At 49.8% G+C, this 23502-nt stretch overlaps 1 protein-coding gene across 13 annotated transcripts in view; it reads left to right on the top strand.

The window, feature by feature from the left end:
- The window catches only part of LRRFIP1 (LRR binding FLII interacting protein 1), a 95463-nt gene that overhangs the window by 24103 nt on the left and 47858 nt on the right, over positions 1–23502 (top strand). For 5 of the 13 annotated variants that reach the window (XM_044673344.1, XM_044673333.1, XM_044673335.1 and 2 more), the window contains exons 3-7: positions 2759–2776; positions 9514–9561; positions 11907–11951; positions 12613–12663; positions 17323–17361. The exons of 4 other annotated variants lie outside the window; for them this stretch is intronic. In XM_044673344.1, the coding sequence (XP_044529279.1) occupies positions 2759–2776; positions 9514–9561; positions 11907–11951; positions 12613–12663; positions 17323–17361 (201 nt within the window). The remainder of the gene's footprint in view (positions 1–2758; positions 2777–9513; positions 9562–11906; positions 11952–12612; positions 12664–17322; positions 17362–23502) is intronic. 4 more of the 13 variants (XM_044673334.1, XM_044673339.1, XM_044673337.1 and 1 more) reach the window with 3 other exon arrangements.

Genomic DNA, 23502 nt, shown 5'->3' with positions numbered 1-23502 from the left:
TCTCTGTCTCTCTCTCTGTCTCCGTCTCTCTCTCTCTGTCTCTCTCTGTCTCCCCCCCCCCCCCCCCCCCCCATCTCTGACTGTCTGTCTGTCTTTCTCTGTCTCTGTTTCTTGTTCATCTGCCCCTGGGAGCCTGGATCTAGAGCTAGAAAAGACCTCCAAGGACCTCATATACAACCCCCAATTTTACTGATGGGGAAACTGAGACTCAGCTAAAGTGACTTAGAATCCAAAGGTCCTGCTCCTGGGGTGGAAGAGGCCATTGAGTCCATCCCCATGATTTTACTGATGAGGAAACTGAGGCCCAGAGAGCTGAAATGACTTCTATGTCTAGACCTGGAAAGAACCAAGAGTAGCCTTTGCAGTAAGTAGTCCAAGGAAGAGCCTGACAGAAGGCCTGAACTGGGCCAAGAAACCAAGAAGGGCTCCCGTGACGGCCCGCGTGTGGGGCAGGTTTCTTGTTTTTAAAACAAGCCGATGTAGGCCACAAGCGTGCTGGGCTCCTCTCAGGGCTGTCGAGGTCGAGGCCGCCTTCGGGAGATTGAGGTCGTGTGGCTGCTGCCCCAGATCTGAAGCTGACAATGGGGCCCCCTGGGGCCACCCCGCTGCCCAAGGCCCCAGCACAGAGCCTGGCCAGGGCCAGGCTACCTGCGACAACGTCGTCCTTCTCAAGGAGGGAGAAAACAAACTCCTGGCAAGGCCGCCGTTCTTGTATCATCCTTGGGGCAGGGGCCGGGGAAAGTTTCTGAGAAGCTGGAGATAAAGGAAGCATCGGAGAAAATGGAAGAAGAAAGAAGGAAGTTCATATAAATTGTGAATCGCCAGAAACAAGCGTCGAGCAGACACGCACCTGTTCGTCGCTGCTTCTCTGGAGATTTGAGCCGCTCTTCTGAAAAAGAGCAGGGACTTCGCTTAGGGAAAGCCCAGGACCATTTTGCTATAACCCTCTTGTGTTCAGAGCCTTCACTTCTTTGTTCTTTGCCCCCTCGTGCCTAGCACGGTGCTTTGGCACACAGGAGGTATTTAATAAAAGCTTAAATTTTTAATCAATTTATTAAATCAGTTTATTTAATTTTAATAACTTTATATTGCCCGTTCACTGCCATGCTGCTCCTCTTCCCAGAAGGCCTGCAGGAGTGCTGGCAGAGTAAATGTGACCTAGTTGTGTGGGGGACCCCATTTGTCGGTCAGGAAGAATCCCAAGGACTGTTGGTCAACCTGCTGGGGAAGAGCCGTTTTGCTCAGCCTTTGACATAGGCAGCCATGACTGCTGCCCTTTTATGGGCTCAATATCTAAACTCAGTGGTTGGCAAACTTCACTCTTTGCAGCTTAAATTGTGGCTTTCACTTTTCTACCTATGTAGAGGGTTTCCTTTAAAACCGGAGTTCTCCATCTGGCCTGCATGAGCTTTGATTCCCTTGATTTTTTTCTTTTTCTTTTTCTTTTCTTTCTTTTTTTTCCATTTAAAAACCTGAAGGGATACAGCTGGGTGACTCAGTGGCTTGAGAACCTAGCCTAGAGATTTGGGTTCAAATCTGGACTCAGATACTTCCTAGCTGGGTGACCCTGGACAAATCACTGAACCCCCCCCTTGCCTAACCCTTACTGCTTATCTGCCTTGGAACCAATACTCAGTATTGATTCTAAAATGGATCGTAAGGGTTTAAAAAAATGATTACTAGACGAGGTCCCTCGGTTTCCTCAGACTGCCAAAGGGGATCTAGCACCTAAAAGTCGTTACAATTCCCTGCTTTAAAGAAGGACCATCAGGGAGCAAAAAAGCAACACTCTTAGGAAGAATAGAAATGTCCCCATTGCCGAGTCCCTCTGAGCCAATTTCCTGCATACGCTTCCACAGGGACATAGACAGCCGATAGAGAAGCCGGTGGAAAAGAATGTCCAGGGCCCTGAGCGGTCTGGAACCCCGTACTGTGCAGGAAGGATGTCTTCTGGGAGAAATGACCATCTGCCCAGGTTCATAGGAATGGGTCTGGCTAGGTCAGGCCAAGTTAGGGAAAAGAAAGCCGGCCTAAATGAGAATTGTCGGAGCCCATCGACCTCTCCACCCTTGTCGAGTCGGCGTGACTTGAATCCGCTGCTCCCAAAGGGTGTCCATACCTGCCTGAGACTTTGGAGACTTTTAAGGAGGGTTTCTTGGCTTGAAGTCCAAGCCGTGCCTCATCTCTTCCTCTTACACAGCGTTCACTGGGAAGATACACTCTGCTTTCCCTTTTGGCCTTTCTAGGAAGAGAGACAGTGCTGAAAAGGGAGTCGAGGATCGGCCTCAAGGCCAGTCTACCTCGCTCGGCCCCAGCTCCCGGCCCTCCCCGGCCCCCAAAGCTCAGAGAGGCTGCGTTGCAGAGACGAGGCCAGCTTGTCGTGGTGGAAGGACTTCCCTCAGCTGGGAGTTCCCCGTCACAGATCTGCTCCTTGTCCTCCTCTTCTCCTCCAGGCCATTATCGGGATCCTTCCTCTTCTGGTCTTACAGGCTCCTAAATGACCGCCTCTCTTCTCTCCCCAGGATTCAGGAGGTCACCTGTGGGGAAATAGGGCAAATGATAGGACTCGCTGAGGGTTGGCCTGGGAAAGGCCTTCTTTCGGGGTAGAGGAGGCGCGTTGCCATTTTTTAAGTGCTGACATTCTCTATTTATATTTGTTGCTCCAGAAAAAAAGCCATTTCTTCTCTGGTTCTTCAAGTCCTGCTTCGTAAATGACAGACTTTGTTTCTTTCTTTTTTCCTTTCTCCTTTTCCTATAGATCTATCAGGTCCAAAAGGTAGGCTTTGCCCGAGCATTGCTTTTCTGACCCTGCATGTCCCTCCCGTTCCTTGCTAAGTGCCTGAACACCTTTCAGAAATAACTTGCTTCACTCAAGACAAACGTTGGTGGCTGAATGTGTGTGTTGGCTTGAACCCTCGGGCTCAGGAGGAGACTCATTTGATTTATAAAATAATTACGTAGGGATTCGGATGGGATTTATTTTCTGTGATCTTCATTTGATCCTCAGGACAGCTATGGAAGGTAAGCAGAGCAACTCTTATTGTTGCCATTTTACAGATGAGGAAACTGAGGTTGGTGGGCTAAAGAGTTTGCCCGAAGCCATTTGACTGGTCATTAGCCAGGCTGAGACTCAGCTTTGCTTGTTTGGGGTTTTTGTTTTCCCTGCAATCTAATGCCTCCGACCTCTTTTCTGGAGGACGAAGGTCTGAAAATTCATCCTTTTGTAAAAACTGGCTTTCACCATAACATTAAGAATTCAGAGCCTCAGGAGGACTCATGACAGGATCCTTAATGCAGCAAAACTTCTCAAAATCACACCATTTTTATCAGAAAAATCGTCACCGAATAGGAATAGGGAGACCTCTTGGTCCCGGCTCTGTTCTGTTCCCTGCCCTAAAGACAAGGGGCCCATCTGGGCCACAAGGGACCCGCCCCCGAGGCCACGTGCCCGACTTCCTCCAGCCTCTGCTCAGAGGGACCTCGCTTCCTGCGAGGCTTCCTGGGCCCCTTCGGGCAGCTCCCTCCTGCGGCGAGCCTGCGGCGAGTCTGCGGCGAGTCTTCACCACCCGTCCTGGCTCCTCCCCAGCCTCCGCTCTGGGGACGTTTTCGCCTCTCTGAGGGCGGCCCTTCCGCGGATCCCCATCTTTCCCAAGTAGGGCCCCTGCTGGAGGCAGGACGGGTCCCTCTTCTGCCCTTAAAGAATGTGGCCGAAGCCTTCGCCGGGATGGAGCACCAGGCTTGGAATCCGGGAGACGCATCTTCCCGAGTTCTAATTCATTCTCAGACCTTACTAGCGATGCGGTCTTGGACAGGTCACTTCCCTCTTTGCCTCAGTTTCCTCATCTGTAAGGTGAGCTGGAGAAGGAAACGGCCAACCCGTCCAGTATTTGCCAAGAAAGCCCCCCGTGGAGCCAGGAAGACTCGGACGTGCCCGAGCTTTCGTTAGGCCTTCTGGACATTGTGGCGCGGCTCCCGGGCTCACCCAGCATGGCGGCGAGGGAAGTTCTCTTTACCTTTTCACGTGGTCTCTCTGGCCAGCCTTCCCCCATCCTGCTCTAGGACGGCGGATTTCTCGATAGACGCTTCATTTTTCCTTGTATTTGCGTCTGCCCCAGGGATTGTTTGATCCCAGCTTTAGCCCCCGCTGGGTTAGCCACCCATTGGGTACGTTTGCCGTCTCTACTTTCTCCCAGGCACCGATACAAATAGGAAGCACAGCAGGGTCTGCGTCAGCTCCTGGCGGCCCTCCAGGGCGCCATGGATCTCCTCATCAATGCTTTTGGATTGGTCATTCGCCCGGTTCTGAATTCACCGAGTGTGCCGTCATCCAGGCCCGAGGGGTCAGCCATGAGGCCAGAAGAGCTGATGAAATCAGATTAAAATATAATTGAGAAATAGTGAGCATCCTCAAAAGTATAATAGAGGAGGGGCAAGGGGTGAGCTAGGAGTCTCCGGCCTGGAGCCAGGAGGTCCCGGGTTCCAGTCTGGCCTCAGACACTTCCTGGCGAGCCTCACCCCCAGTGGCCAGCCCCGACTGCTCTCTTGGAGCCAATGCCTGGTCTGACTCCACGACAGAAGGTCAGGGCGCTAAAGAGAACTCGACAAAGCAGAGGAAACGTTCCATCTCATAGCGGAGCCCGCGCAGACCCGCGGGCCTCGTCAGGCTGACCCCGATGGAGGCCGCCCCTCTCTGCCCTTCTCCCGAGGACGTGGGTCGAGCCACGATCGCTTGCCCAAGTCCTGGCGGCCTCTCTCGAAGGCCTTCCTCTGGTCATGAGTCTCGTGATCCTCCCAAGAAAGGCAGCAGGAGGGCAGTCTGGAGGGATTGGCTCCGGGGGCTGCCATCACGCCTTCCTTTTGCGGTGGATTTAGATACATCCAGCCTCAGATTCCAGCTTTGCATCGTCCTCCTTGGGTGACCCGGGCCACAGCCATTGGACCATCCATTTCTCTGGAAGTTATAGAGAGTTAGTGTGGATGAGGAACCTCGGGCAAAGAAATGGGCAATGACTGGACCAGGCTCTTACCGTGATGGAGGACGTGTCCGAGCCAGGATTCACAATGAAGCCCTGGTTCTGGAGTCACTTGACTCCTCCTGGCCTCAGGGGAGAAGGAGGAGGGTCCCCACAGGCTTCCAAAGGGCCCTTCCGCTTCCAAAGCCTGCAATATGGTCTGGTTTTGTCAGGAATGAAGGCCAGACTTACCGGCCTGTCTTGGAAAAGTCCGGCCTCTCATCTTCTCTGAACACCGGGACGTTTGGTCCGTCCCCTTCCCCACAGGACCCCCTGGGTGCCCTCACCCCAGTCTCCGCCCCAGGTTCTCTCGGGATGAGAGCAGAGCTGGGCAGACAGAAGCGCCCCTTGGAGAGTGAGCCCGCTGGCCCTGTGTCTTCCTCTCTGCCCCATTTCACAGGAAGCAGCAGAAAGAGTCGCCATGACCTTCTCGGGTGGCTCCAACCCCGACTCTTCCCCTTTGGTGATGATTAACGAGGCCGAGCTGGCCTCCTCTGGGAGGAGACCCTGAGAGAGGACCCAGGCAGGGCTTCCAAAAGCTCCCGAGGATGAAGTCATGGGTGGGTTCATTCATGGAGGCCAGAGCTGGGGAGGATGGGCGTCTTCAGGCAAGAGGCTGAGTCATGTTCCTCATTTAGAGCTCAGGCACCGGCCGTTGGATGGCATTTCCCAATAAGGGTGTTTACCCGTCCTTTTGTTACTTTGGGAGTTTTTTCCCCTCCATTAAGAAATCTAAAACAATCTGGCCCATCAGACATCAGTCACAGGACCCTAAATTAGGGCTGGAAGGGACCCTCAGGATGATGGAGCCCCCTTCTCGCATCTTACCAATGAGGAAACTGAGGCCAGGGATGGAAGTGACACTCACCACGGCAGGATGAGCCAGTATCTGAAGAGAGATTTGAACCCAGATCTTCCTGTCTTCTATCCCCGGTATCAATCACTCTATCATATCTACACACCTGGGCCTCTTAAGCACAAAAACTCCTCCTTGATTTTGCTTCCTGTTGGCAGAAGTGCTGCTGGAAACCCCCCAGTGATGGATTCAGCCTTAGGTGCAATGAGAAGCTCACTCCCTGCCTACTCGGCATTCCTTTTTTGACCAGCTCCGTGAAAAAGCAGCCAAGTGAGGACTTTGTTGGGTTAGCGGTACCTAAACCGCTATTCATTGAGTGGGCAAACTGGCCCCGAGCTTCCTTTAGTCCAAGCCATTATCTAATGGTAATGGGCAGGAAAAGGACCCCATGACAGGCCCGCTCTAATAGAATTAAAGCTTGGACACACAGAAGGCTTAGCATTGATTAGTATTGAGTAGTCAGGCTGTAGTTTGTCCTGCCTTGAGGGCACCTGCTTGTCTGTCTGTCTGTCTCTCTCTGTCTTTCCCTTCCTCCCCCCTCTGTCTTTTGCTCTCCTTCTCTCTCTCTCTGTCTCTCTCTGTCTCTCTCTCTCTCTCTTTCTCTCCATCTCTCTCTCTCTCTTTCTGTCCCCGTCTCTTTCTCTCTCTTGTCTCTCCTCTTTCTCTCTCCCCCTCCTTCCCTCCTCTCCTTCTGTTTCTCTCCCCCACCTCCTTCCCTCTCTTCCTTTCTCTTTCCCTCCTTCCTCTCTCTCTTCCCTGTTCTCTGCGCTCCCTTCTCTCCCTCAGCCCTTTGCCCAAGGCCACACAGCTAGTGGTTACTCAGAGATCTGGGACTCTACGCAGGCCCTCCGCTCCTCCCCCCGCGCCCCCATCATTTGATGCACGAGGACTCGGGGTGCCGGGGATGCCCCAGCCAGGAGCAGTTCCTCTTTGTAGACTCGCCCCCTCCTTCTTCGCCCTGCAGCCAGGGTTAGCTCGGGGGCAGCAGCCGAGCGTACAGTTGGTTTGGGTACAAGTTGGGCCTCCTGAGGAGAAAAGAGAGTCTGCGCTGCGAGTGGCTCTCGGAATGGGCGCCGGGCCTCCCCGGGGCCTCGTCCTCGGGCTCGCCCAGGCCTTCCTGACTCCGTTCTTTTCCATCCACGTCACTATTTCTGAAAGCTGGGCGCCTCCTGCCCCCCTGGCCTTGCTTCACTGCATGTCTAACGTCTCACTGCTAACCCCTCCTTGGCACCCTCAGAAGCTTGGGCCGCCCCTGCTGCTGCTGCTGCTGCCCCTCCCCTTCCAGGCCTCGGGGGGCCTGTGGGGAGTCCGACTCTCCCACGGTCACACAGCTCATGGTGCCAGCGGCGACATTTGAACTCGGCCCTTCCCAGTGCCGGAAGTTCTGTGTCACGGGCCAATAATAGGGCTAAATGAGCTCCTCACGGAGCCGCCCACCACTTTAGCAGCCGCTGCTTGGCTCACGGCCCGGAGCCAGGAAGACTCGGCTTCTCCGTCCCCGCCTAGCTGTGGGACCCTGGACGAGTCCCTTCATCCTGCTGACCTCTGTTTCCCCATCTGTCAAATGGGCTAGAAAAGGGCCGACTCTTCAGTGTCTTTGCCAGGGAAGCTACAAATGGGCTGGGAGGGGTCAGGCAGGGCTGAACAGCAGGGCCCCCCCTCCCCATCAGACACTAGACGCAGAGGACGCCGAGATCCTGCCCCAGCTCACACCTGGCGCACGGGGTCTGGAGAGCCTTCTCTGAGAGACTCTGCCTCCTCGTCCTTATCCAGAAACCCAGAGAATGCGGGGCCCCTGAGACACCCCCAAACCCTGGGCCACGAGAGGGCTTTCCTCGTGGGGCTGCCCCAGAGCAGGAAGAGCCTCGGCCTTGGCCCCGCCTCCCCCCAGAATGGGCCGTAAGAGCCCCCCGTGGGCCTTGACCCGCTGCCCTCCTTCTAAAGAATGTCTCTGCTCTCCTGCTGGTGTATTTTTAACCTGCCGGCTTCCATCGTCCCGAAAGAGAGAAACGCCACCATTTTAGGTCAGGGAAGTTCTGCTCTGGCTGCCACGTACAGGCAGGCCCAGAATGGCAGCCCGGTGGCCCTCCAGGCAGTGAGGGAGGCTCCCCAGAGGTCCCGGGAGGCCAGGCCTAGCAGCACGTTCGGCCCTCTGGGCCTCGCCAGGCCTAGCAGCACGTTCGGCCCTCTGGGCCTGGCCAGGCCTAGCAGCACATTCGGCCCTCTGGGCCTCGCCAGGCCTAGCAGCACGTTTGGCCCTCTGGGCCTGGCCAGGCCTAGCAGCACATTTGGCCCTCTGGGCCTCGCCGGGCCTAGCAGCACGTTTGGCCCTCTGGGCCTCGCCGGGCCTAGCAGCACGTTTGGCCCTCTGGGCCTCGCCGGGCCTAGCAGCACGTTTGGCCCTCTGGGCCTCGCCGGGCCTAGCAGCACGTTTGGCCCTCTGGGCCTCGCCGGGCCTAGCAGCACGTTTGGCCCTCTGGACCTCACCGAGCCTAGCAGCATGTTCGGCCCTCTGGGTTCGCTGGGCCTCACTGGGCCTTAGCAGCAGGTTCAGCCCTCTGGGCTTGCTGGGCCTCACTGGGCCTTGCCGGGCCTAGCAGCACGTTCGGCCCTCTGGGCCTTGCCGGGCCTAGCAGCACGTTCGGCCCTCTGGGCCTTGCCGGGCCTAGCAGCATGTTTGGCCCTCCAGGCTCGCTGGGCCTCACAGGCCGCGTCCAGTCCTTCGTTTTACAAGCAGACCCCGAGTCTGGGCACGTCTCACAGGGCGCTAACTCTGCCTCGAGCCCTTCTCTGCCACAGACAATGATGTAATATTTTATGGAATTTTAGATTCTGTTGGGTCTGCAGGAAGCAGGTTTACTGTCCGGCCAGGCCCCCTCCTTCTGCTCTCCCCGGCGTGGGCAGCCGCCCCCAACGTCACTCTTTGCCCAGGCAGGGCAGAGAGGGAGCCAGCCCAGGAGGGGAGCCCCATTTTGGCTCTCCAGGGCAGGCTTAGAGTCGGGGTTCCCCCGTTGGGGTTTCCCCGCTGGAGGATAGCTGAGCAGCAGGAGAAGCCTGCGGACGCCTCCTCAGTCCTTTTTTTAAATGCCAAGAATAGTGTAGAAACGGCCCGGAGGAAGGCAGGTGTATGAAGTTAGAGGTCATTTTCCCTCCCAAGTTCAGACTTGGCAGACCCTTTAGGGCTCGGCGGACCCCCCCGCTCAGAAGCCAAACGCCTCCCGGGCCTGGGCTTGGGCATCGGAATCCCAGGCTCTGCGGCTGCCCCCAAAGCTCCTTCTTCCCCCCATTCTGCTAGTGTCCCCCAAGTCCAGCAGCATCTCTTGGCTTGTGCTTGTCCTGTTGAGCGTCTCTGCTGGGACCTCGAGCCCCCCTGGCAGCCCTGGCGAGGGGCTCCTTCCTCCCTTTGCAGCATCTCCCCCAGAAAGAGGTGGAGGCTCATTTCCTTCACGGGCCCTTGTGACAAAGACCCCCCCCAGAGAGGGCCCCCCCACCCCTGCACTGTGTGCCCGCTGTGTGTAGCATGCTGGGGGGTCTCTGTGTGCCCCACTCTGGGGCTGGACGGGTGGGGGAGGCGGCCCGGACCCTGCATGTGGGAACGCCCCGCTCTGATGTTCTTACTTAATTGTCTTTCCTTTCTGTCTCTAGAAATATTATGGGCTGGATGCAAAGTGGGGTGACATCGAGCAGTGGATGGTAGGCTCTTTGACTGACCCCCACGGGGTGCCGTTCACCTTCTCCCTTTCTTCCTGTAGCTCTTCTCTGCCCCTGCCGGGGCGGCCCATGGACAGGATCTTGGAGGCCTCGTGGCCTCTGGGGAGGCAGATAGTCTAAAGCAGAAGCTTAGCGTGCGGCTCTTTCCTTTTCTGCCCCGTCAGACGGTCTCCTAAGAGAATCCATAGAACCCTCTCCTGAAGCAAAGCCCCAGCCTGATGTCCCCCTGCGGTCAGGGCGAGCCGCCTTAGCCAGGCCCCCCCAGGGGTCCCCACACCCAGAATACATTCTAAGCTCAAATAGAGCCGAGCTCGTAAAGATCTTTCGAGGGGTGATGGGGACCCCAACATTAGCACTAAAAAGAGACGTAGCCAGATTTGGCCCTGAATGCTGGGCCATAAATCCCCCTCCTCCTCGTCTCTGTCTGGGAACCAGACTCAGGACGAGGCTTAGAATGGAGGAAGGGAGGCCGAGGGAAGAGTTCGAGGTGAGTCATCCCTGGAAGAGTCCCGTTTGGGGCATTTTTTAAAGATCCTAATGCCGGACTCAGGGAGGGAGGAGACATTCAGTTGGCTCTGAGCCCTGCAGGGGAGGACGGCTCTGCTGTTACACTTAACTGCAATTTTAATTTGAGAAATAATCATTTTTTAAAAGGGACGATCTGGTCCGTCAAAACTAAAATGATTGAATCGATTGGACAGTCGCCTCTGCAGTGGCGTCAGTGCCCTCTTCTCCACCCCAGGAGACGGCGTGTGCCCGTTCTTAGCTCGGGTCCATCCAGCTGCCTTGGAGACAAGGAGAGGGAATGTGGCCCTGAGCTGACCTGCAGGACGGGCCGTTTAAGAAATGACATTCAGCTGAAGAGTGTGTCCAGCGGGGTAAACTCCAGGGGCCAGAACTCTCCTCCAACGCAAAAAAAGGCAAATGCTTCCCGTTAGTACCAGAGGAAGATCATTGGCCTCCTTTAAGGCACTGTGATGAAATGCAAACCCTCAGAAAGCCACAAGTTGGCATTATCTATGTTGTATTATTCTTTTGTTTTATTCCGTTAAACATTTCTCAATTACATTTTAACCTGGTTCTGTTGGAGTTTAGGCCACCCGTTTGACAGCTCTGCTTTCAGGGATTGCCAACTCCTGAATCAGTTTGGGATTTTTAGGGGAAGGGTCAGTGTGTTTTGTGGGGGTTCTTTGAAACTGGGTCATTGGTAAGAGGCAGTGGGAAGTAGGAGACAGAGTCCTAGAGGCCATGTCCTGCCTCTGAGTACAGACTGTGTGACCTTTGGGGAGTCCATTCACACCTCACTGCCCCACCTCCCCAGGAGACTCCAAATCAAAGAGAAAACATTGACCTGCTTTGGTAAAAGGCATTCTATGTGCCTGAGAAATCCCAGGTCTAGAGCTCCGTCGCTGCTGGGGCAACATCATAGAGAGGTTGGCCAGCTTATTAAATTCACCGGAGTTTCCCCATTCTCTTATGATCCCTTGTGGGTGAACAGAGAGCCCACTCGCAAGCAGACTCACGAAAAAGAGGTGAACCTAAAATAATGAGTCGATAAGCCTGCGAAGCTCCCTTTGGGAGCTGGGGGCAGCCCTCCCTCGTAATATGTGCTATACAAAAGTTTTCTGAAAGAGAATCAACATTTTTCTCATAAAAATCATAGGAATATTTTGTGTCAGGGCCAGTAGGGGCCGTTCCTGTTATAACGAAAAAAAGATGATTGCTTCTGTTGGTAGGAAAGAAAAAATCATTCTGTGCCTTTGACTATAACCTGTAGGGGAAACTGGGCATCTCTGTGCTTCACAAGGAAAGAGTAGTGAGTGTTGCTATGAATGTACGAATGGGTCCAGGCCAGCTATTTCATTATCCGGGTGCCTTCGCCAGGTGTCTGCTGCATAATTTACACCAGAATGCAGAGCCCTGCCTCCCCCCACTTAGGTTCTGCCTTCCTTTCATCCTCGGTCTGTAACCGGGTATTGGAACTCATCTTTGGCTTCTTTTGCTGCCCCCACAATCTCTCCAGGAGATCTTTTGTCATCATTCAAATAAAGAATGCCTTGCAGCACAAACTCTTAGATGCAAACCAAAAAAACCTCAATGATTTGACCTTTCTTCAGAAATGTTCTATTGTCCAAAATAAAAATACCCCACAGAAAAATGAACTGTAGGAGGCTGATGGGGAAGTTAGTCTCACCTATTACATTGTTTCGGCTCCTTTAGATTCTTCCTCAGAATATCAAGGCTTCTTCCCCCACCCTCAAAGTATTTTTGGAATTTCTGCTTTCAACTTTTTACTGTTCTTTCTTCTTCCTCTGTTGCTTTGTTAGGAAGACAGCGAGCGATACTCTCATAGATTCCGAAGAAATCCATCGGTTAGTACCGTCTTTGTTCTTCTCTTAGGCACTCCTCACCCAGAATTGATGTCACATTTGTGCATGTGGTTGCTAGAAAAAACATTTTCCTTCCATGCTTCTCTTGGAAGGAAGGAACTGATCCTGAGGTGTAAGTGCGGGCCATGACTAGGAGGATCCTGGGAAAGTTGCTGGGGATGTTTCACCTGAACGTTTTGGTGTGTTTTAGAAAAGCTTGGAAATGTTGGTTATTCACAAGATATGAATGGCAGCCCCTGTGTGTTTCCATAATGCAAAAAAAAAGTTGTTCTCCATGATATGCTGAATATGTGTGTTTATAGGTGACCACACGCTGCTAAGTAATTTCATTTTAAGGAAATGAGCATAGTAGGTCCTGGCAGGATCAGATATAACCAGGTATGTACCGAGGCAAGGAGCAGGTCTGATGGATTATTTGGGGGCCTTCCACGGGAAGATCCTGGCAGCACTCACGGTGCCGGGCCCCTCGCGGGGTTCGTGAATGTGACCCACCAAACCATTAGCTCAAATCTGATTCTGCCAAGTGGTGTAAATCCGGCTGTTGGGTTTGTTGGGTTTTGCACTGAGACTGTTGGCATTGATTTCATCACTTGTGTTATTTCTGCCCATTTCATGTTTCTTTTCATCCTTTCTCTTCCAATAGGCTTCTGATGAAGATGAGCGCATGTCAGTGGGTAGTCGCGGAAGCCTGAGGGTTAGTAACCAAATGATTTAGTCTGTACACTTGCTTACTTACTTATTTTCACTTTGTGGAACCTTTCTGTTTTCTCATCAGAACTCATATGATAATCTTATTATAAAGAATCCTTTCTATCCAAGCTATTTGTGTTTTCCACCAGGTCCTACCCATTTCTTTGTGATGAATAGTCCTGTGCAAGGGCCTCTTGAAATTAAAAAGAGTTTTACATGAACAAAATCAATGCAGCTAGGATAAGAAAAGGAACCACTGAATAAGAAAAAAAGTATTTCCATCAAATATTACTATTACTCTTACCTATTTACGTGTTCCTTGCTTAATGCAAGTGAAGTGGTTTATATGATACATTGAATACATACTTTTGACCATTAGTGATGTTTGATGGAAAGATTTTTTTCTTCACCCAGTGATTTATTTTAGCTGCATTTTTTTTATTTGTGTAACGGTTACTAATTTTTCGGTGGGAAATATATGCTCTCTCTTCCACACATAAACATACACAATTCCATACCCAGCTGTATGGAGAATTGACACATAAGACTGAAAGCCATTCCCCCATAGATAAGTGGTCAAGAGTTTCCCAAAGAATTTTAACCATCAGAGCCATATGAAATACTCCAAATCAAATTAAAAAACTCTGAGGTTACAATTAGTCCGTCCTGGTCAGGCTCTGGGAGCTCCTGTCTCGATAGTCCTGCTCAACTCATTAGCTAGCTGCTGTTGATGTCTTTCCCCTGTTTCTGTCGTTGCCCTGGAGAGGTTACCAAGAACACCAAATACTTTCAGATGTCCTTTACACCCTGGAAACTGCAGCTCTGGACTTAGATTTGCCAACTTAAGAAAACAAGTCCAACCTAGAATTATGGTTTGGAATATTCGTGTTGCCAGATTCTTTCCTAATTTGTCCAGAGAGCCTGCAGCAGCCCCAGCGGCGTCTGAACGGTCCAGCTGCCATCATTCGCCCTGTGGCCAGAGCAAGCCCTGATACTTACATATTTGGACATGGACTTTGCTCTAGGAACCTCAGCGGAATGGAAGCTCCTGGAGGACAGGCTCTTCCCAAAGTAGGCTCCGTAGTCAGCGCTTGCTATAACATGGAATCCCACAAAGTCGTTGCTGGTGAGTGGTATTTCACTAAAAGGTAGATGGTGCCTTTAGGATGCAAAGGATCCAGAAGGGACCTCAGGAGAGCGATTTCTCCAAAGCCTTCCCGATCGAATGGAGCCAAGGAAGAACTTAACCCCAGGTCCCCAGCCTCCAGGTCTGCTATGACCTGCTGGGTCTGTTTTCTAAATCAAGACAGGGAACAGAGTTGTGTGTGAGGAATAGTTACCAAGCAGTAATCAGTTTTGGCTAAAAAGCCCATTATATATAGTTCATGAAGCATAATATAATTTCTTTTTTTCTTATATTAATTTCTTTAATTAATATTAATGAATAATATTAATGTCTCTTAATCACTTAACTAATAGCCTACTCTTGATTCTTTTTTTTCCTGAGATAATGTTTTCATTAAAACTTTGAGAAAGAGGGGCAGCTGGGTAGCTCAGTGGATTGAGAGTCAGGCCTAGAGACGGGAGGTCCTAGGTTCAAATCTGGCCTCAGACACTTCCCAGCTGTGTGACCCTGGGCAAGTCACTTGACCCCCATTGCCTACCCTTACCACTCTTCCACCTATAAGTCAATACACAGAAGTTAAGGGTTTAAAATTAAAAAAAAAAAACAAAACAAAAAACTTTGAGAAAGACCAGATTGAGTGTCCTCTGGGAATTGAAATGGAGAGAGTGAGCTATTTTTACTTCCTCTTAAGTCAGCAAACTGGTCTGTAGATGCCAGTTGGTATGTTTCCTCTTCTGAGAGGAGGGCATCTCTCATACCCTCATGCCTTGGATTAATGAACGAGATTAAGCGTCACTTTTTCCCCTAGTTAATTCGCATTTTTACACTTAGAACTCCTCGGCTTCCCCTCGAGGTACATCAAAATCTGCCAAGTTCTTTGTAGCACTAAAATGTCAGTGTGTTGGCATCTTTCTTGGCTGTTCCAAGGGCACTCTGAGTATGGACAAATGGGGACCGTCTTTATTGGCTAGGATAAGGTGGCAGAGTTGGTTCACTTCTCACAACATACTGCCCTGTCATTGGGAGGAGGCTGTTTTTGCTAAATCTCTTTGAACACAGTAAGTCATGTTGGGAAATACAAAATTGGCTGGTCTTGGTGCATTCTGGAGGAAATCTAATAAACGCCACATATGGAGATACTTAGAGATAGATTTTAAGACATTTCTTAAGGAATCCTTGATGGCCATCGGTGAATATTCTATATTCAAATGCACCTGGTTCTAAATATATATTTTGGGCAGTGAAGAATGAAATCTTGCCCTTTCCTTTAGTAGGGAGCTAGCAGGCACAGCAGATGCAGCTCTGGGCAATCAGGAGGACCTGAACTTGAATCTTAGTTCACATACTTTTAGGGCTTGGCAGAGTGCCTGCCACACAGTAGGTGAAAGAAATGTTTATTGACTGACTGACCTGGGGAAGTCTCTTAACCCCTGTGTGCCTCAGTTTCCTTCTCTGTAAAATAAGCAAGTTGGACATGATGGTGTCTCCAGTCCCTTCTGTATCTATGAGTCTGTGCTCTTCTGATGGTGATGATGGGTAGTTAGTTGACAAGGTTTGGATTTACATTCCCAGAACAGACTGAGGAAACTCAGATTATCTGCCTGGGATCACCTCACCTCAGCCCTTTAATCTCTCCCTTATTCCTCCTTCAGAAAAGGGCGCCATTCACAAGCTAACCCACCTACCTCCAGACCGATGCCTCCGTAGTTAGACTAATTGAGATACGAGGACTAAATTGGTCTAGAGTTGGAGTGGAATTAGAACAAGTGCTTTCATTCCAATGGAAGTGAATTTAGTTGAGCAAACTCTAACTTCATTGTTTTAAGCCCCTTTCCCGCTGCCACCCCAGAAGCCTGGGCCACCCTCTCGGCCCTTTTTTTCTTCATCCGTCAGATGAGGGACTTGGACTCAGTGATCCATCTTGGTCTCTTCTTCCTCTCGAGATCCTCGACTCCTCCAAGACTCTCTCCCAAGGATGACTCTGTGTTTTGCAGAAAGAGACAGCTGTCCGGCTCAGGGCTACCCCACAGCCTCTCGGGGAGACCCCCTTGTAGAAGGTTTATCAGTAGGCTCTCCTCCGGGGAATCGATGAAGTCTCAGTCGGTCGGATGAAAGACGGCGCGGCTTGAGGACGCCAGGAATCTCCTTAAACCCCAGGGCGGTCCTCGAGGTCGCTGCCCCAGTGTCTCATCAGAAACTCCGGGAGCCAGCCACATGCACGCGCAATGACTGCTTTTTCACGCATCCACCCATTCCCAGTAGATTCTCTGATTCTCCTCTTTTCCTCCATCTACTCCCGGGTCAGGTTTTCTTACATTCCTCTTTGCCAGGTCTGGCCTCACTTGTCTCAACGTTGCCGTCTCCCCGGGGTGCCCGTCTTCCTTGCCTGGCAGTCACCCAGCACAGCATCCTCGTCAGGGACCCCAGAGAGGGCCTTTCACGTGATCCCCGAGATCTGCCCCACGCAGACCCTTCAAGTTCTGAGAAACGAAGGCGCTAGTTGTGTATTTACTGACTTGGCTAAGATTCAGGGCCAGCCAGAGTCTGGCAAATATGAATAAGGCTCAACAAATCGGGAGCTTCCACATTTCCTGTTATTCAGTATTGAGTCATAGATCTCAAGTTACAAGTCACCTCCGAAGCCATTGTTCAGCCTCTCCACTTTACAAGTGAGAAGACTGAGATCCAGAGAGATTTAAGTGACTTTTCCAAGGTCACACTCAAGATCTCAGATGTCAGGCTAGAAGGGACCTCCGAAGACATCAGTCCAACCCCTTTATCTTCACATAAGGAGGCTTCGGCCTGAGGCCGTGTCTAAGGGGAAAGGGACCTTGGAGTACCATCTGGTCTGCCCCCTCAGAGGCCCAGAAGATGGTGCTAACTTTTCCCAAGGTGGCACTTCATGAAATTGATTCCATAAGAGATTTTCCATTTCATTATTTCAAAATGGATGTGATTTTTCTGTATATTTAGTTTGACAATGATTTACTTAGTAGTTGGGTTTTGTTTTGTTTTTAAATAACTAGTGATCATAGAAAATTAACACACTATCGATTTATAGCTATAGGGACCTGAGAGGCCTGTGGTCCACCTCACCCATTTTATAGAGGAAGAAACTAAGCCTCAGAAAGAAGCAAAATAATTGCCTATAGCTCCACAGGGAGCGAATTCCCATAGTAGGAAGTCTTCTCATTCCGAAGCCTGGGCTCCTTCCACTGCCCCACAATGCATCTTAATTAAGTCTCTTTCCTGTGAGGGAGGGTGAAAAGGTTCATGGCCACACAGCTCCCCCTTCCTCGAAGTGAGTGGAGCGTGACCCGTGGAAACACGATCCCTTTTATTTCTCATCTTGGCTGGTGAACCTCTTCAGTTTCTTTCTCCTGTGGGTAAATATGCGTACGATGCCAGAAGGTGGAGGGAGGAGTATTTTAAGGTCCTCTTTGTTCACTCCGGTTTGCTTGGATGCCCTTTTGTGTGCCCGGGCGGTCTTGCTCACTCTCTGACCTGTCTTATTGTGTCCCCTGCTGCTCCTGACAGTCCCAGGCCGAGCTGGACTATGCCGGTGCCTGCTCTGTGGTGAGAGTCCTGAGGAAACAGCACTGTGTGTGACTTACAACCCACTTGTGAGGCATGCCACTAACACCACATACACTCGGCATCACTCTCCCATGAGCCCTGGAGATTATTTAGGGAAACAAACTGATCTCAGCCAAGGCCCAAGGCAAAGAGCCCTGGCAGGGCCACCCCCTTTGTTATTTGTAGATAAGGGAACTGAGACCCAGAAACAGGAAGGATTGTAGTGAATAGAAAGAGCGGGATTTGAACCCAAGGACTCTGGATCTTCCACTTTTAGGGTTCTGAGTCTCAGAATGTTCCACACACACACACACACACACATTTTGTAGGAGAGTCTGATTTAACTTGTGTCTTGAAGATTGATAGAAAAATCATAGCCCAGTGGTTCAAGAATATGTTGGACCAGCAACTGCTCCTGATCGATCTGGGGTTTCCATTTAAGGGTCCGCTTTTTTCTATTGTCAGAAGTAGAATTGGCCAGGGACCCCCAGGTCACCTTCGTAGGTTCTCGTTGACGTCCTTCATTTTCTGCCGCAAACCTTAGATTCCCAGTTAAGATTGTCCATGTTTTGGCTCATGAGAAAAATAAATCACTCACGATATTAATCAAATAAAAAGTTAATGATTAGCGTGGGCATAGTTGTTAGAAGTTGAACGACACTTTAAAACCAATGCATGATGGGTTCTGTTTGTAGAGCTCTTTGAGACTAACCCTGGGATTATTCTGTTTGACCACATTGCAATCCTTCTCACTCCTTAATTCCTTCCTGTCTAACCTCAGTTTGCAAATGCATTTCTCTATTCCTTGTTCCATTATAGTGTTTATGGATTTGAAACAGACTTGTTTGATTTTGCATGTGTCCAGATTGAAATCTCATTATAATGAAATGGCATTTTTTTTTAAATGAAATCTTTAGAACTGAGCTATTTTCATATATGACTCTATGAATAGCACTTTGTTGATCGGGTCCCAAAAACCTTTATAAATGGAATAACCTTGTGCAAATGCCCTTCCAGAATAAATGAATGAGTGAATGAATGAATGAATAAATGAATGAATGAAAAAGCTTGTAAGCTCTTACTGTGATGTTAAGCACTGGAGTTATAACTAGCAAAAAGCAATTAAGAGGAGACAACACATAAAAGAAAATCCAGCTCTAGGGTAGATGAAAATATCTAAAAGTCCTAAGGGTGCAGCAGAGGGGCAGATGGCAAGGACCTCCTTTATGTACATGGCAATGACTTTCTATGATGACTTAACTTGGTGGTATTTTCCTTGTAAAGGATTTAGTTAGAGCAGGGGTTCCCCAACTTTTTTGGCCTACCGCCCCCTTTCCAGAAAAAATATTACTTAGCACCCCCTGGAAATTATGAAACTATTTATTGAACTCAGAATAGAATGTAATACAAAAAAAAAAAATGTGGCCATCACCGCCCTCCTGGATCGCAGCTCCCACCAGAGGGCGGTGGCGCCCACTTTGGGAATCACTGAGTTGGAGGGATTCATTCTAATTAGTAGGATTATAAATTTAAAATCACGAGGGAAATTCTCACTCATATAATCCAAACCTCCTCATTCTATGGTTCTAAATACTAAAGTCTCAAGAGGTCAAATGATTTTCCCCAAGTAGATAAACCAAGATTCCCCTTGAGAGGAAATTTCTGATGCTCTTGTCTCACCACCAAGTAACAATTATTTTTTCAATGTTGTCATCCCTTCTAACCATAAACATCCCAGCTACCCAAGTAAACCCCAGCCATCCTACACATACTCTTCCCCTTTTCTCTCTCCCCATAACAAATAAAATTAATATAGAGGGACAGAATTGAAAATATCATGGTTTTAAAGGGTTTATTGAAAGCCATTTAGAAAAATGAAGCCACGTGACTATTAGGATTTAGTTTAAATGCCGCGCCATACCTCTGCCCACCCAGCTGCTTCAGCAGGAAACAACGCGCACCAATCAAGTCCTGAGTCTTTATACCTCTGTCTATGGTATCACACTTCCTGTCTGCCTCATTGCACAAGAGGAATTATGGGAAATGTAGTTTTGAGAGTCCTAAATGTCCACAGGAAGTTTAGATCAGGGACCTCAAAATTAGTTCAAGGACCCCCAAATTTCCAATATCACCCCCCCACACCTCTCTCTCTCATTCACTCCCTTCCCTTCTCTCTCCCCCCTTCTCTCCCCCTCTTCCCCCCACCCTTTCTCTTTCTGTATATATCTCTATAAGCTGAAGCTCCACTGGATGGGTCCATTCTTCCATGCTAATGGGGATTTGCAATAAAGGGGACTAGAAATTATATTCCAGAATTCTAGATATGTATGAATATGTATAATACATACATACATGCGTGCATATTCATCAGCACCTAGGACAAAGACTGGCATAGAATGGGAATGTCTTCCTTCATAAGAAAGGAATTCTCTTCATTTATTAAATTCATTGCAGAGAATCCCCTCCATTTAATCTACGGATCCCCTGGATCAAGAATTCTGGAATATAGTTTCTAGTCCTAGTTAGTCATTGCAGAGCCCCTTAACCTGGAAGAATGGACCATCCAATGGAGCTTTCGCTTCGGAGATGGGGAGAGGAGAGAGAAGCCAAGCCAGGGTTCCTTAGTCTTGCTGTCTTTTCCCCGACCTCTTCACCTTGTCTCTGCAGGCCAGATTAGGACCTGAGAAGCTTGAGAAGCTCCAAAGACCATGAATAGCAAAGAAAGGGGCCAGCCAAGAGGCTTCATTTTACAGAGACCTCCTTTTCTCTGTCTTCGCAGAATTGGGGGAGGGAAAGCTGAGGACCTAAAGTCCAATTTCCTTTGGCTTCCATGGGCAGCAGTCACTTTTCTCCCAGACCATTTTGTTTATTGAAGAGATAACAAGGGAGGAGGAGGATTACATCTGGAATGTACAAATTCTAGTGACATATTCCAGCATCTCTCCGGGCAAGAGGAAAGTGAAAAATCCTTGTAAAAATGCCTGCCAGTGACCCTCATTTTATCACTAAATCTTTGATTTTGGAGACTATTTTAAAAGCTTTTTTGGCAGTATGTTAAAATTATTCTGAAAGTTCTTGATGGGGGTTCTTGTTTTGTTACATTGGAAAGAGAAAAAGACTAGGCCTGGGATTTCTTTAGTACCGGCACCTCCCAGGAGAGGAAGCTTCTAACTGTGCAGCCTGCAGTGAGTGGCCTCCAGCACCGAGGGCCTAAGAGGCTTGCCTGGGGTCACATGGCCAGTATTCAGGGATAGGATTTGAACCCAGATCTCCAAGGCTCCACAGTAAGATCTCTGTGATACCAGGCAGGCTCTCTACCTGAGAAAGTGAGTTCTAAAGCAAGTTTTGCCATAGAGGAAGTTCTGATATTTCTGGCTTTGGAAATTGGTCTCTTGCCATTGGCCATTCCTTCAGTCCGTATTGACTCCCCAATGGGTGAGGCCCAGCCCTGGCCTTTTCAAGATCCCCTCAGATAGCTTTGTTTGTCTCTTCATCCTCTTCCTTTCTAAATTGTGGCGTGTTCAAACTACAAAGGACCTTAGATGTTCTCACCATGCAGATGTGGCAGCGGAGGTCCCCAAAGGTGAAGTGACTCACCCAAGGTCTCGAGACTTTTCAGCTGTTCATATAAAAATACACACACACACACACACACACACACATATACACACATACACATATACACACATATATATACATACACACATATATATACATACATACACACATAATACATACACATATATAGCTTTAGAAATAAACAACCAACCCCCCCCAAAAAAAAAATTTAGAAAAAATGTTTATTGAAATTTATTGAGTATAAAAGATTTGCGAGCACTGTGACAAATACCATTTTTACAAATCCATTTTGAAAACCACGTGCTGGCTGTTTATTTTGGTTTCATACCTTTAAGGACTTCATCGGTTTCTTTACTTCTTTGTGTCTTGTGACTGCCCGACTCATAGGGGCCTGAAGTTTAGCTCCTGTCGGCCCCCTTCCTCCTGGTTTTTGAAGACAACAAAACGTCTGTTAAATACCTACACCAATAGGTACACGCATACACACGTGTATAGGTATAAACTTAACACACGTCTTTGTACGTGTAGGCCTGTCGGGTGCCTGTGTGTGTGTGTGTAGCTGTCTTTACCCCCTTCTCTACAGACAGACCCATCTCGGAGGGATGCTAGTCTTAGGATCAAAGGAGAGCTCGATTCCGATCAGGCTCCACCATTTACCAGCTGTGCGATTATGGGGAAGTCACTGAACCTCGATTTCCTCGTGTGTAAAATAACAAGACGTGTCCACGTGCACACATATGCGCACACATACATGCATGTACACCCTCTACGAGGCTATATGCACGTGTGTGTATGTGTACATACGTGTGGGGGGGCATAGCAAGCCCTCTGAAAACCCTACGGGAGCTTGCCTGCCGGCTCTCCTCTTTTCACCGCTGTCCACCAGTCAGTTAACTATGTCCCAGGCACTGCGCTAAGTCAGGACGCAGTTCAAAGCAAAGCAAACAGAATCTGCCCTCGAGGGGCCTGTGGGAGCCACGTGGGAGCCGTGTGCAGAGTGGGTGGAAGGTCATCTCCAAGAGGACGGCAGAGCGGGGTCTGCTGCAGAGGACGTGCTTCCTGGGAGAAGGTGCCAAGCACTGTATTTCACTTCATCTTTCTCGGCTAGAAGAGCCAAGTTTGACCTCATTAACCACGTCTGGAGTTCTAAGCAGCAGAACCAATATGGTGGCCACCTAGAGCCCCCGGAGAAGAAGAAAGCTCCTCGTTTAGACCGTGGTCAGCAGCCCATGTAAAGATGTGCCCTCTCTTGCTACCCAGCTTGGCACGTCCCAGGGCAATCGGGTTGAACTGAACCCCAACCTCCAACCCGGACAGGGACCCCGCAGATTGTCCAGCTGCCGAGCCAAGGCTCAGGGTGCCACCACATCATTTGGCAAACAGGTCGCCAGTGCCTCTGCCTTTGGGTAGCTGGCATTGGCGAGCCAGTGCCACAGAGCTGCAGAAGGAAATGGAATTGCCTGGGTGGAGATGAGCAGGGCCATCCACCCAAGCCTTCCGACCGGATATTTTGTTTTTCCTTAGTTTCAGTGGAGTAGCCGCAGGATTGAAATACTGAGGTGGTTGTCCAGAAGAGGAAGGAAAGACACCGCCACCACCGTAGAGTTCCCTAGAATTTGGGCCAGACCCCCATGTGCACACTCCAGCATCCCTGTAAGATGGCGTGCGCTGTCAGCATCATTTTCACCTCCTCCGAGACCTTCTCCAATGGGGAGGCGATTCTGGGTGCTTGAAGGCTGTGCCAGAAGACTATGAAGTCCAGCAAACTCTGCCATTCTAGGGTGGATTTTAAGTAGAGTTCTAGGTGCTGACTGGTTACAAACAGCCTAATTTAGTACAAAGAGGGCCATCCCTCACGTCCTTGGACCATGGCAGCTCATGAAACACAAGTACAAAGTGGCTCTTGGTCCTTCGCAGATCCTTCCGCTTAGAGGCAGAGAGCACTGGGTTCATTTGTCCACACTGACAGCTACCAATCAACCTCTTCCATGTGAATTTGTCGTCCATCGATCAACAAAGGGATGTACTATGGGAAGAAATGGGGAGCGAGCTTCACAGTCTCGGTACAAACGAAACTGTAAGATGGAAGGAAGTTCTGTGTAAATAGAAGAAGTTCTCCTGGGAGACGCTGGAAGGGGTTGGTGTTCCAGGTTTTATGTGCCTAGAAAGCCAACAAGAAACCTTCATTTCATGGAACATTTACTCATCTCCTGTTGCACTGTTCATGGCAGATCATGGGGAGAAGCCTACTAGGACGCTCGCTCTTGGGTACCTGCATCCATCACAGAGAATGAAAAAGATGAGAAACTATGAAGAACGTGATCTGAGAGCCTCCACATGAAGCCAGCCCATGCTTGGATACTTGGTGACTTTCATGCAAACGTCAGAAATAGGCAAGGATGATGGGAAGAACAGGAATCACGAAAGTGGAGAGAGAAAGGAGAGGAAGGGCAAAGTCTCCTTCGCTCTCCTTCACTAAGTTCTTGCTCCTCTAAGATGCTGAAGGCAAGCACCATATAACAGGACAAAGCAGACAGGAAATGACTCATTATGGATACTGGA

The sequence above is a fragment of the Gracilinanus agilis genome, chromosome 4 (genome assembly GCF_016433145.1).
Source record: "Gracilinanus agilis isolate LMUSP501 chromosome 4, AgileGrace, whole genome shotgun sequence".
Taxonomy (NCBI): Eukaryota; Metazoa; Chordata; class Mammalia; order Didelphimorphia; family Didelphidae; genus Gracilinanus; species Gracilinanus agilis.
The sequence above is the reverse complement of the archived record's forward strand: the minus strand, read 5'-3'. Positions and strand labels throughout refer to the sequence as shown.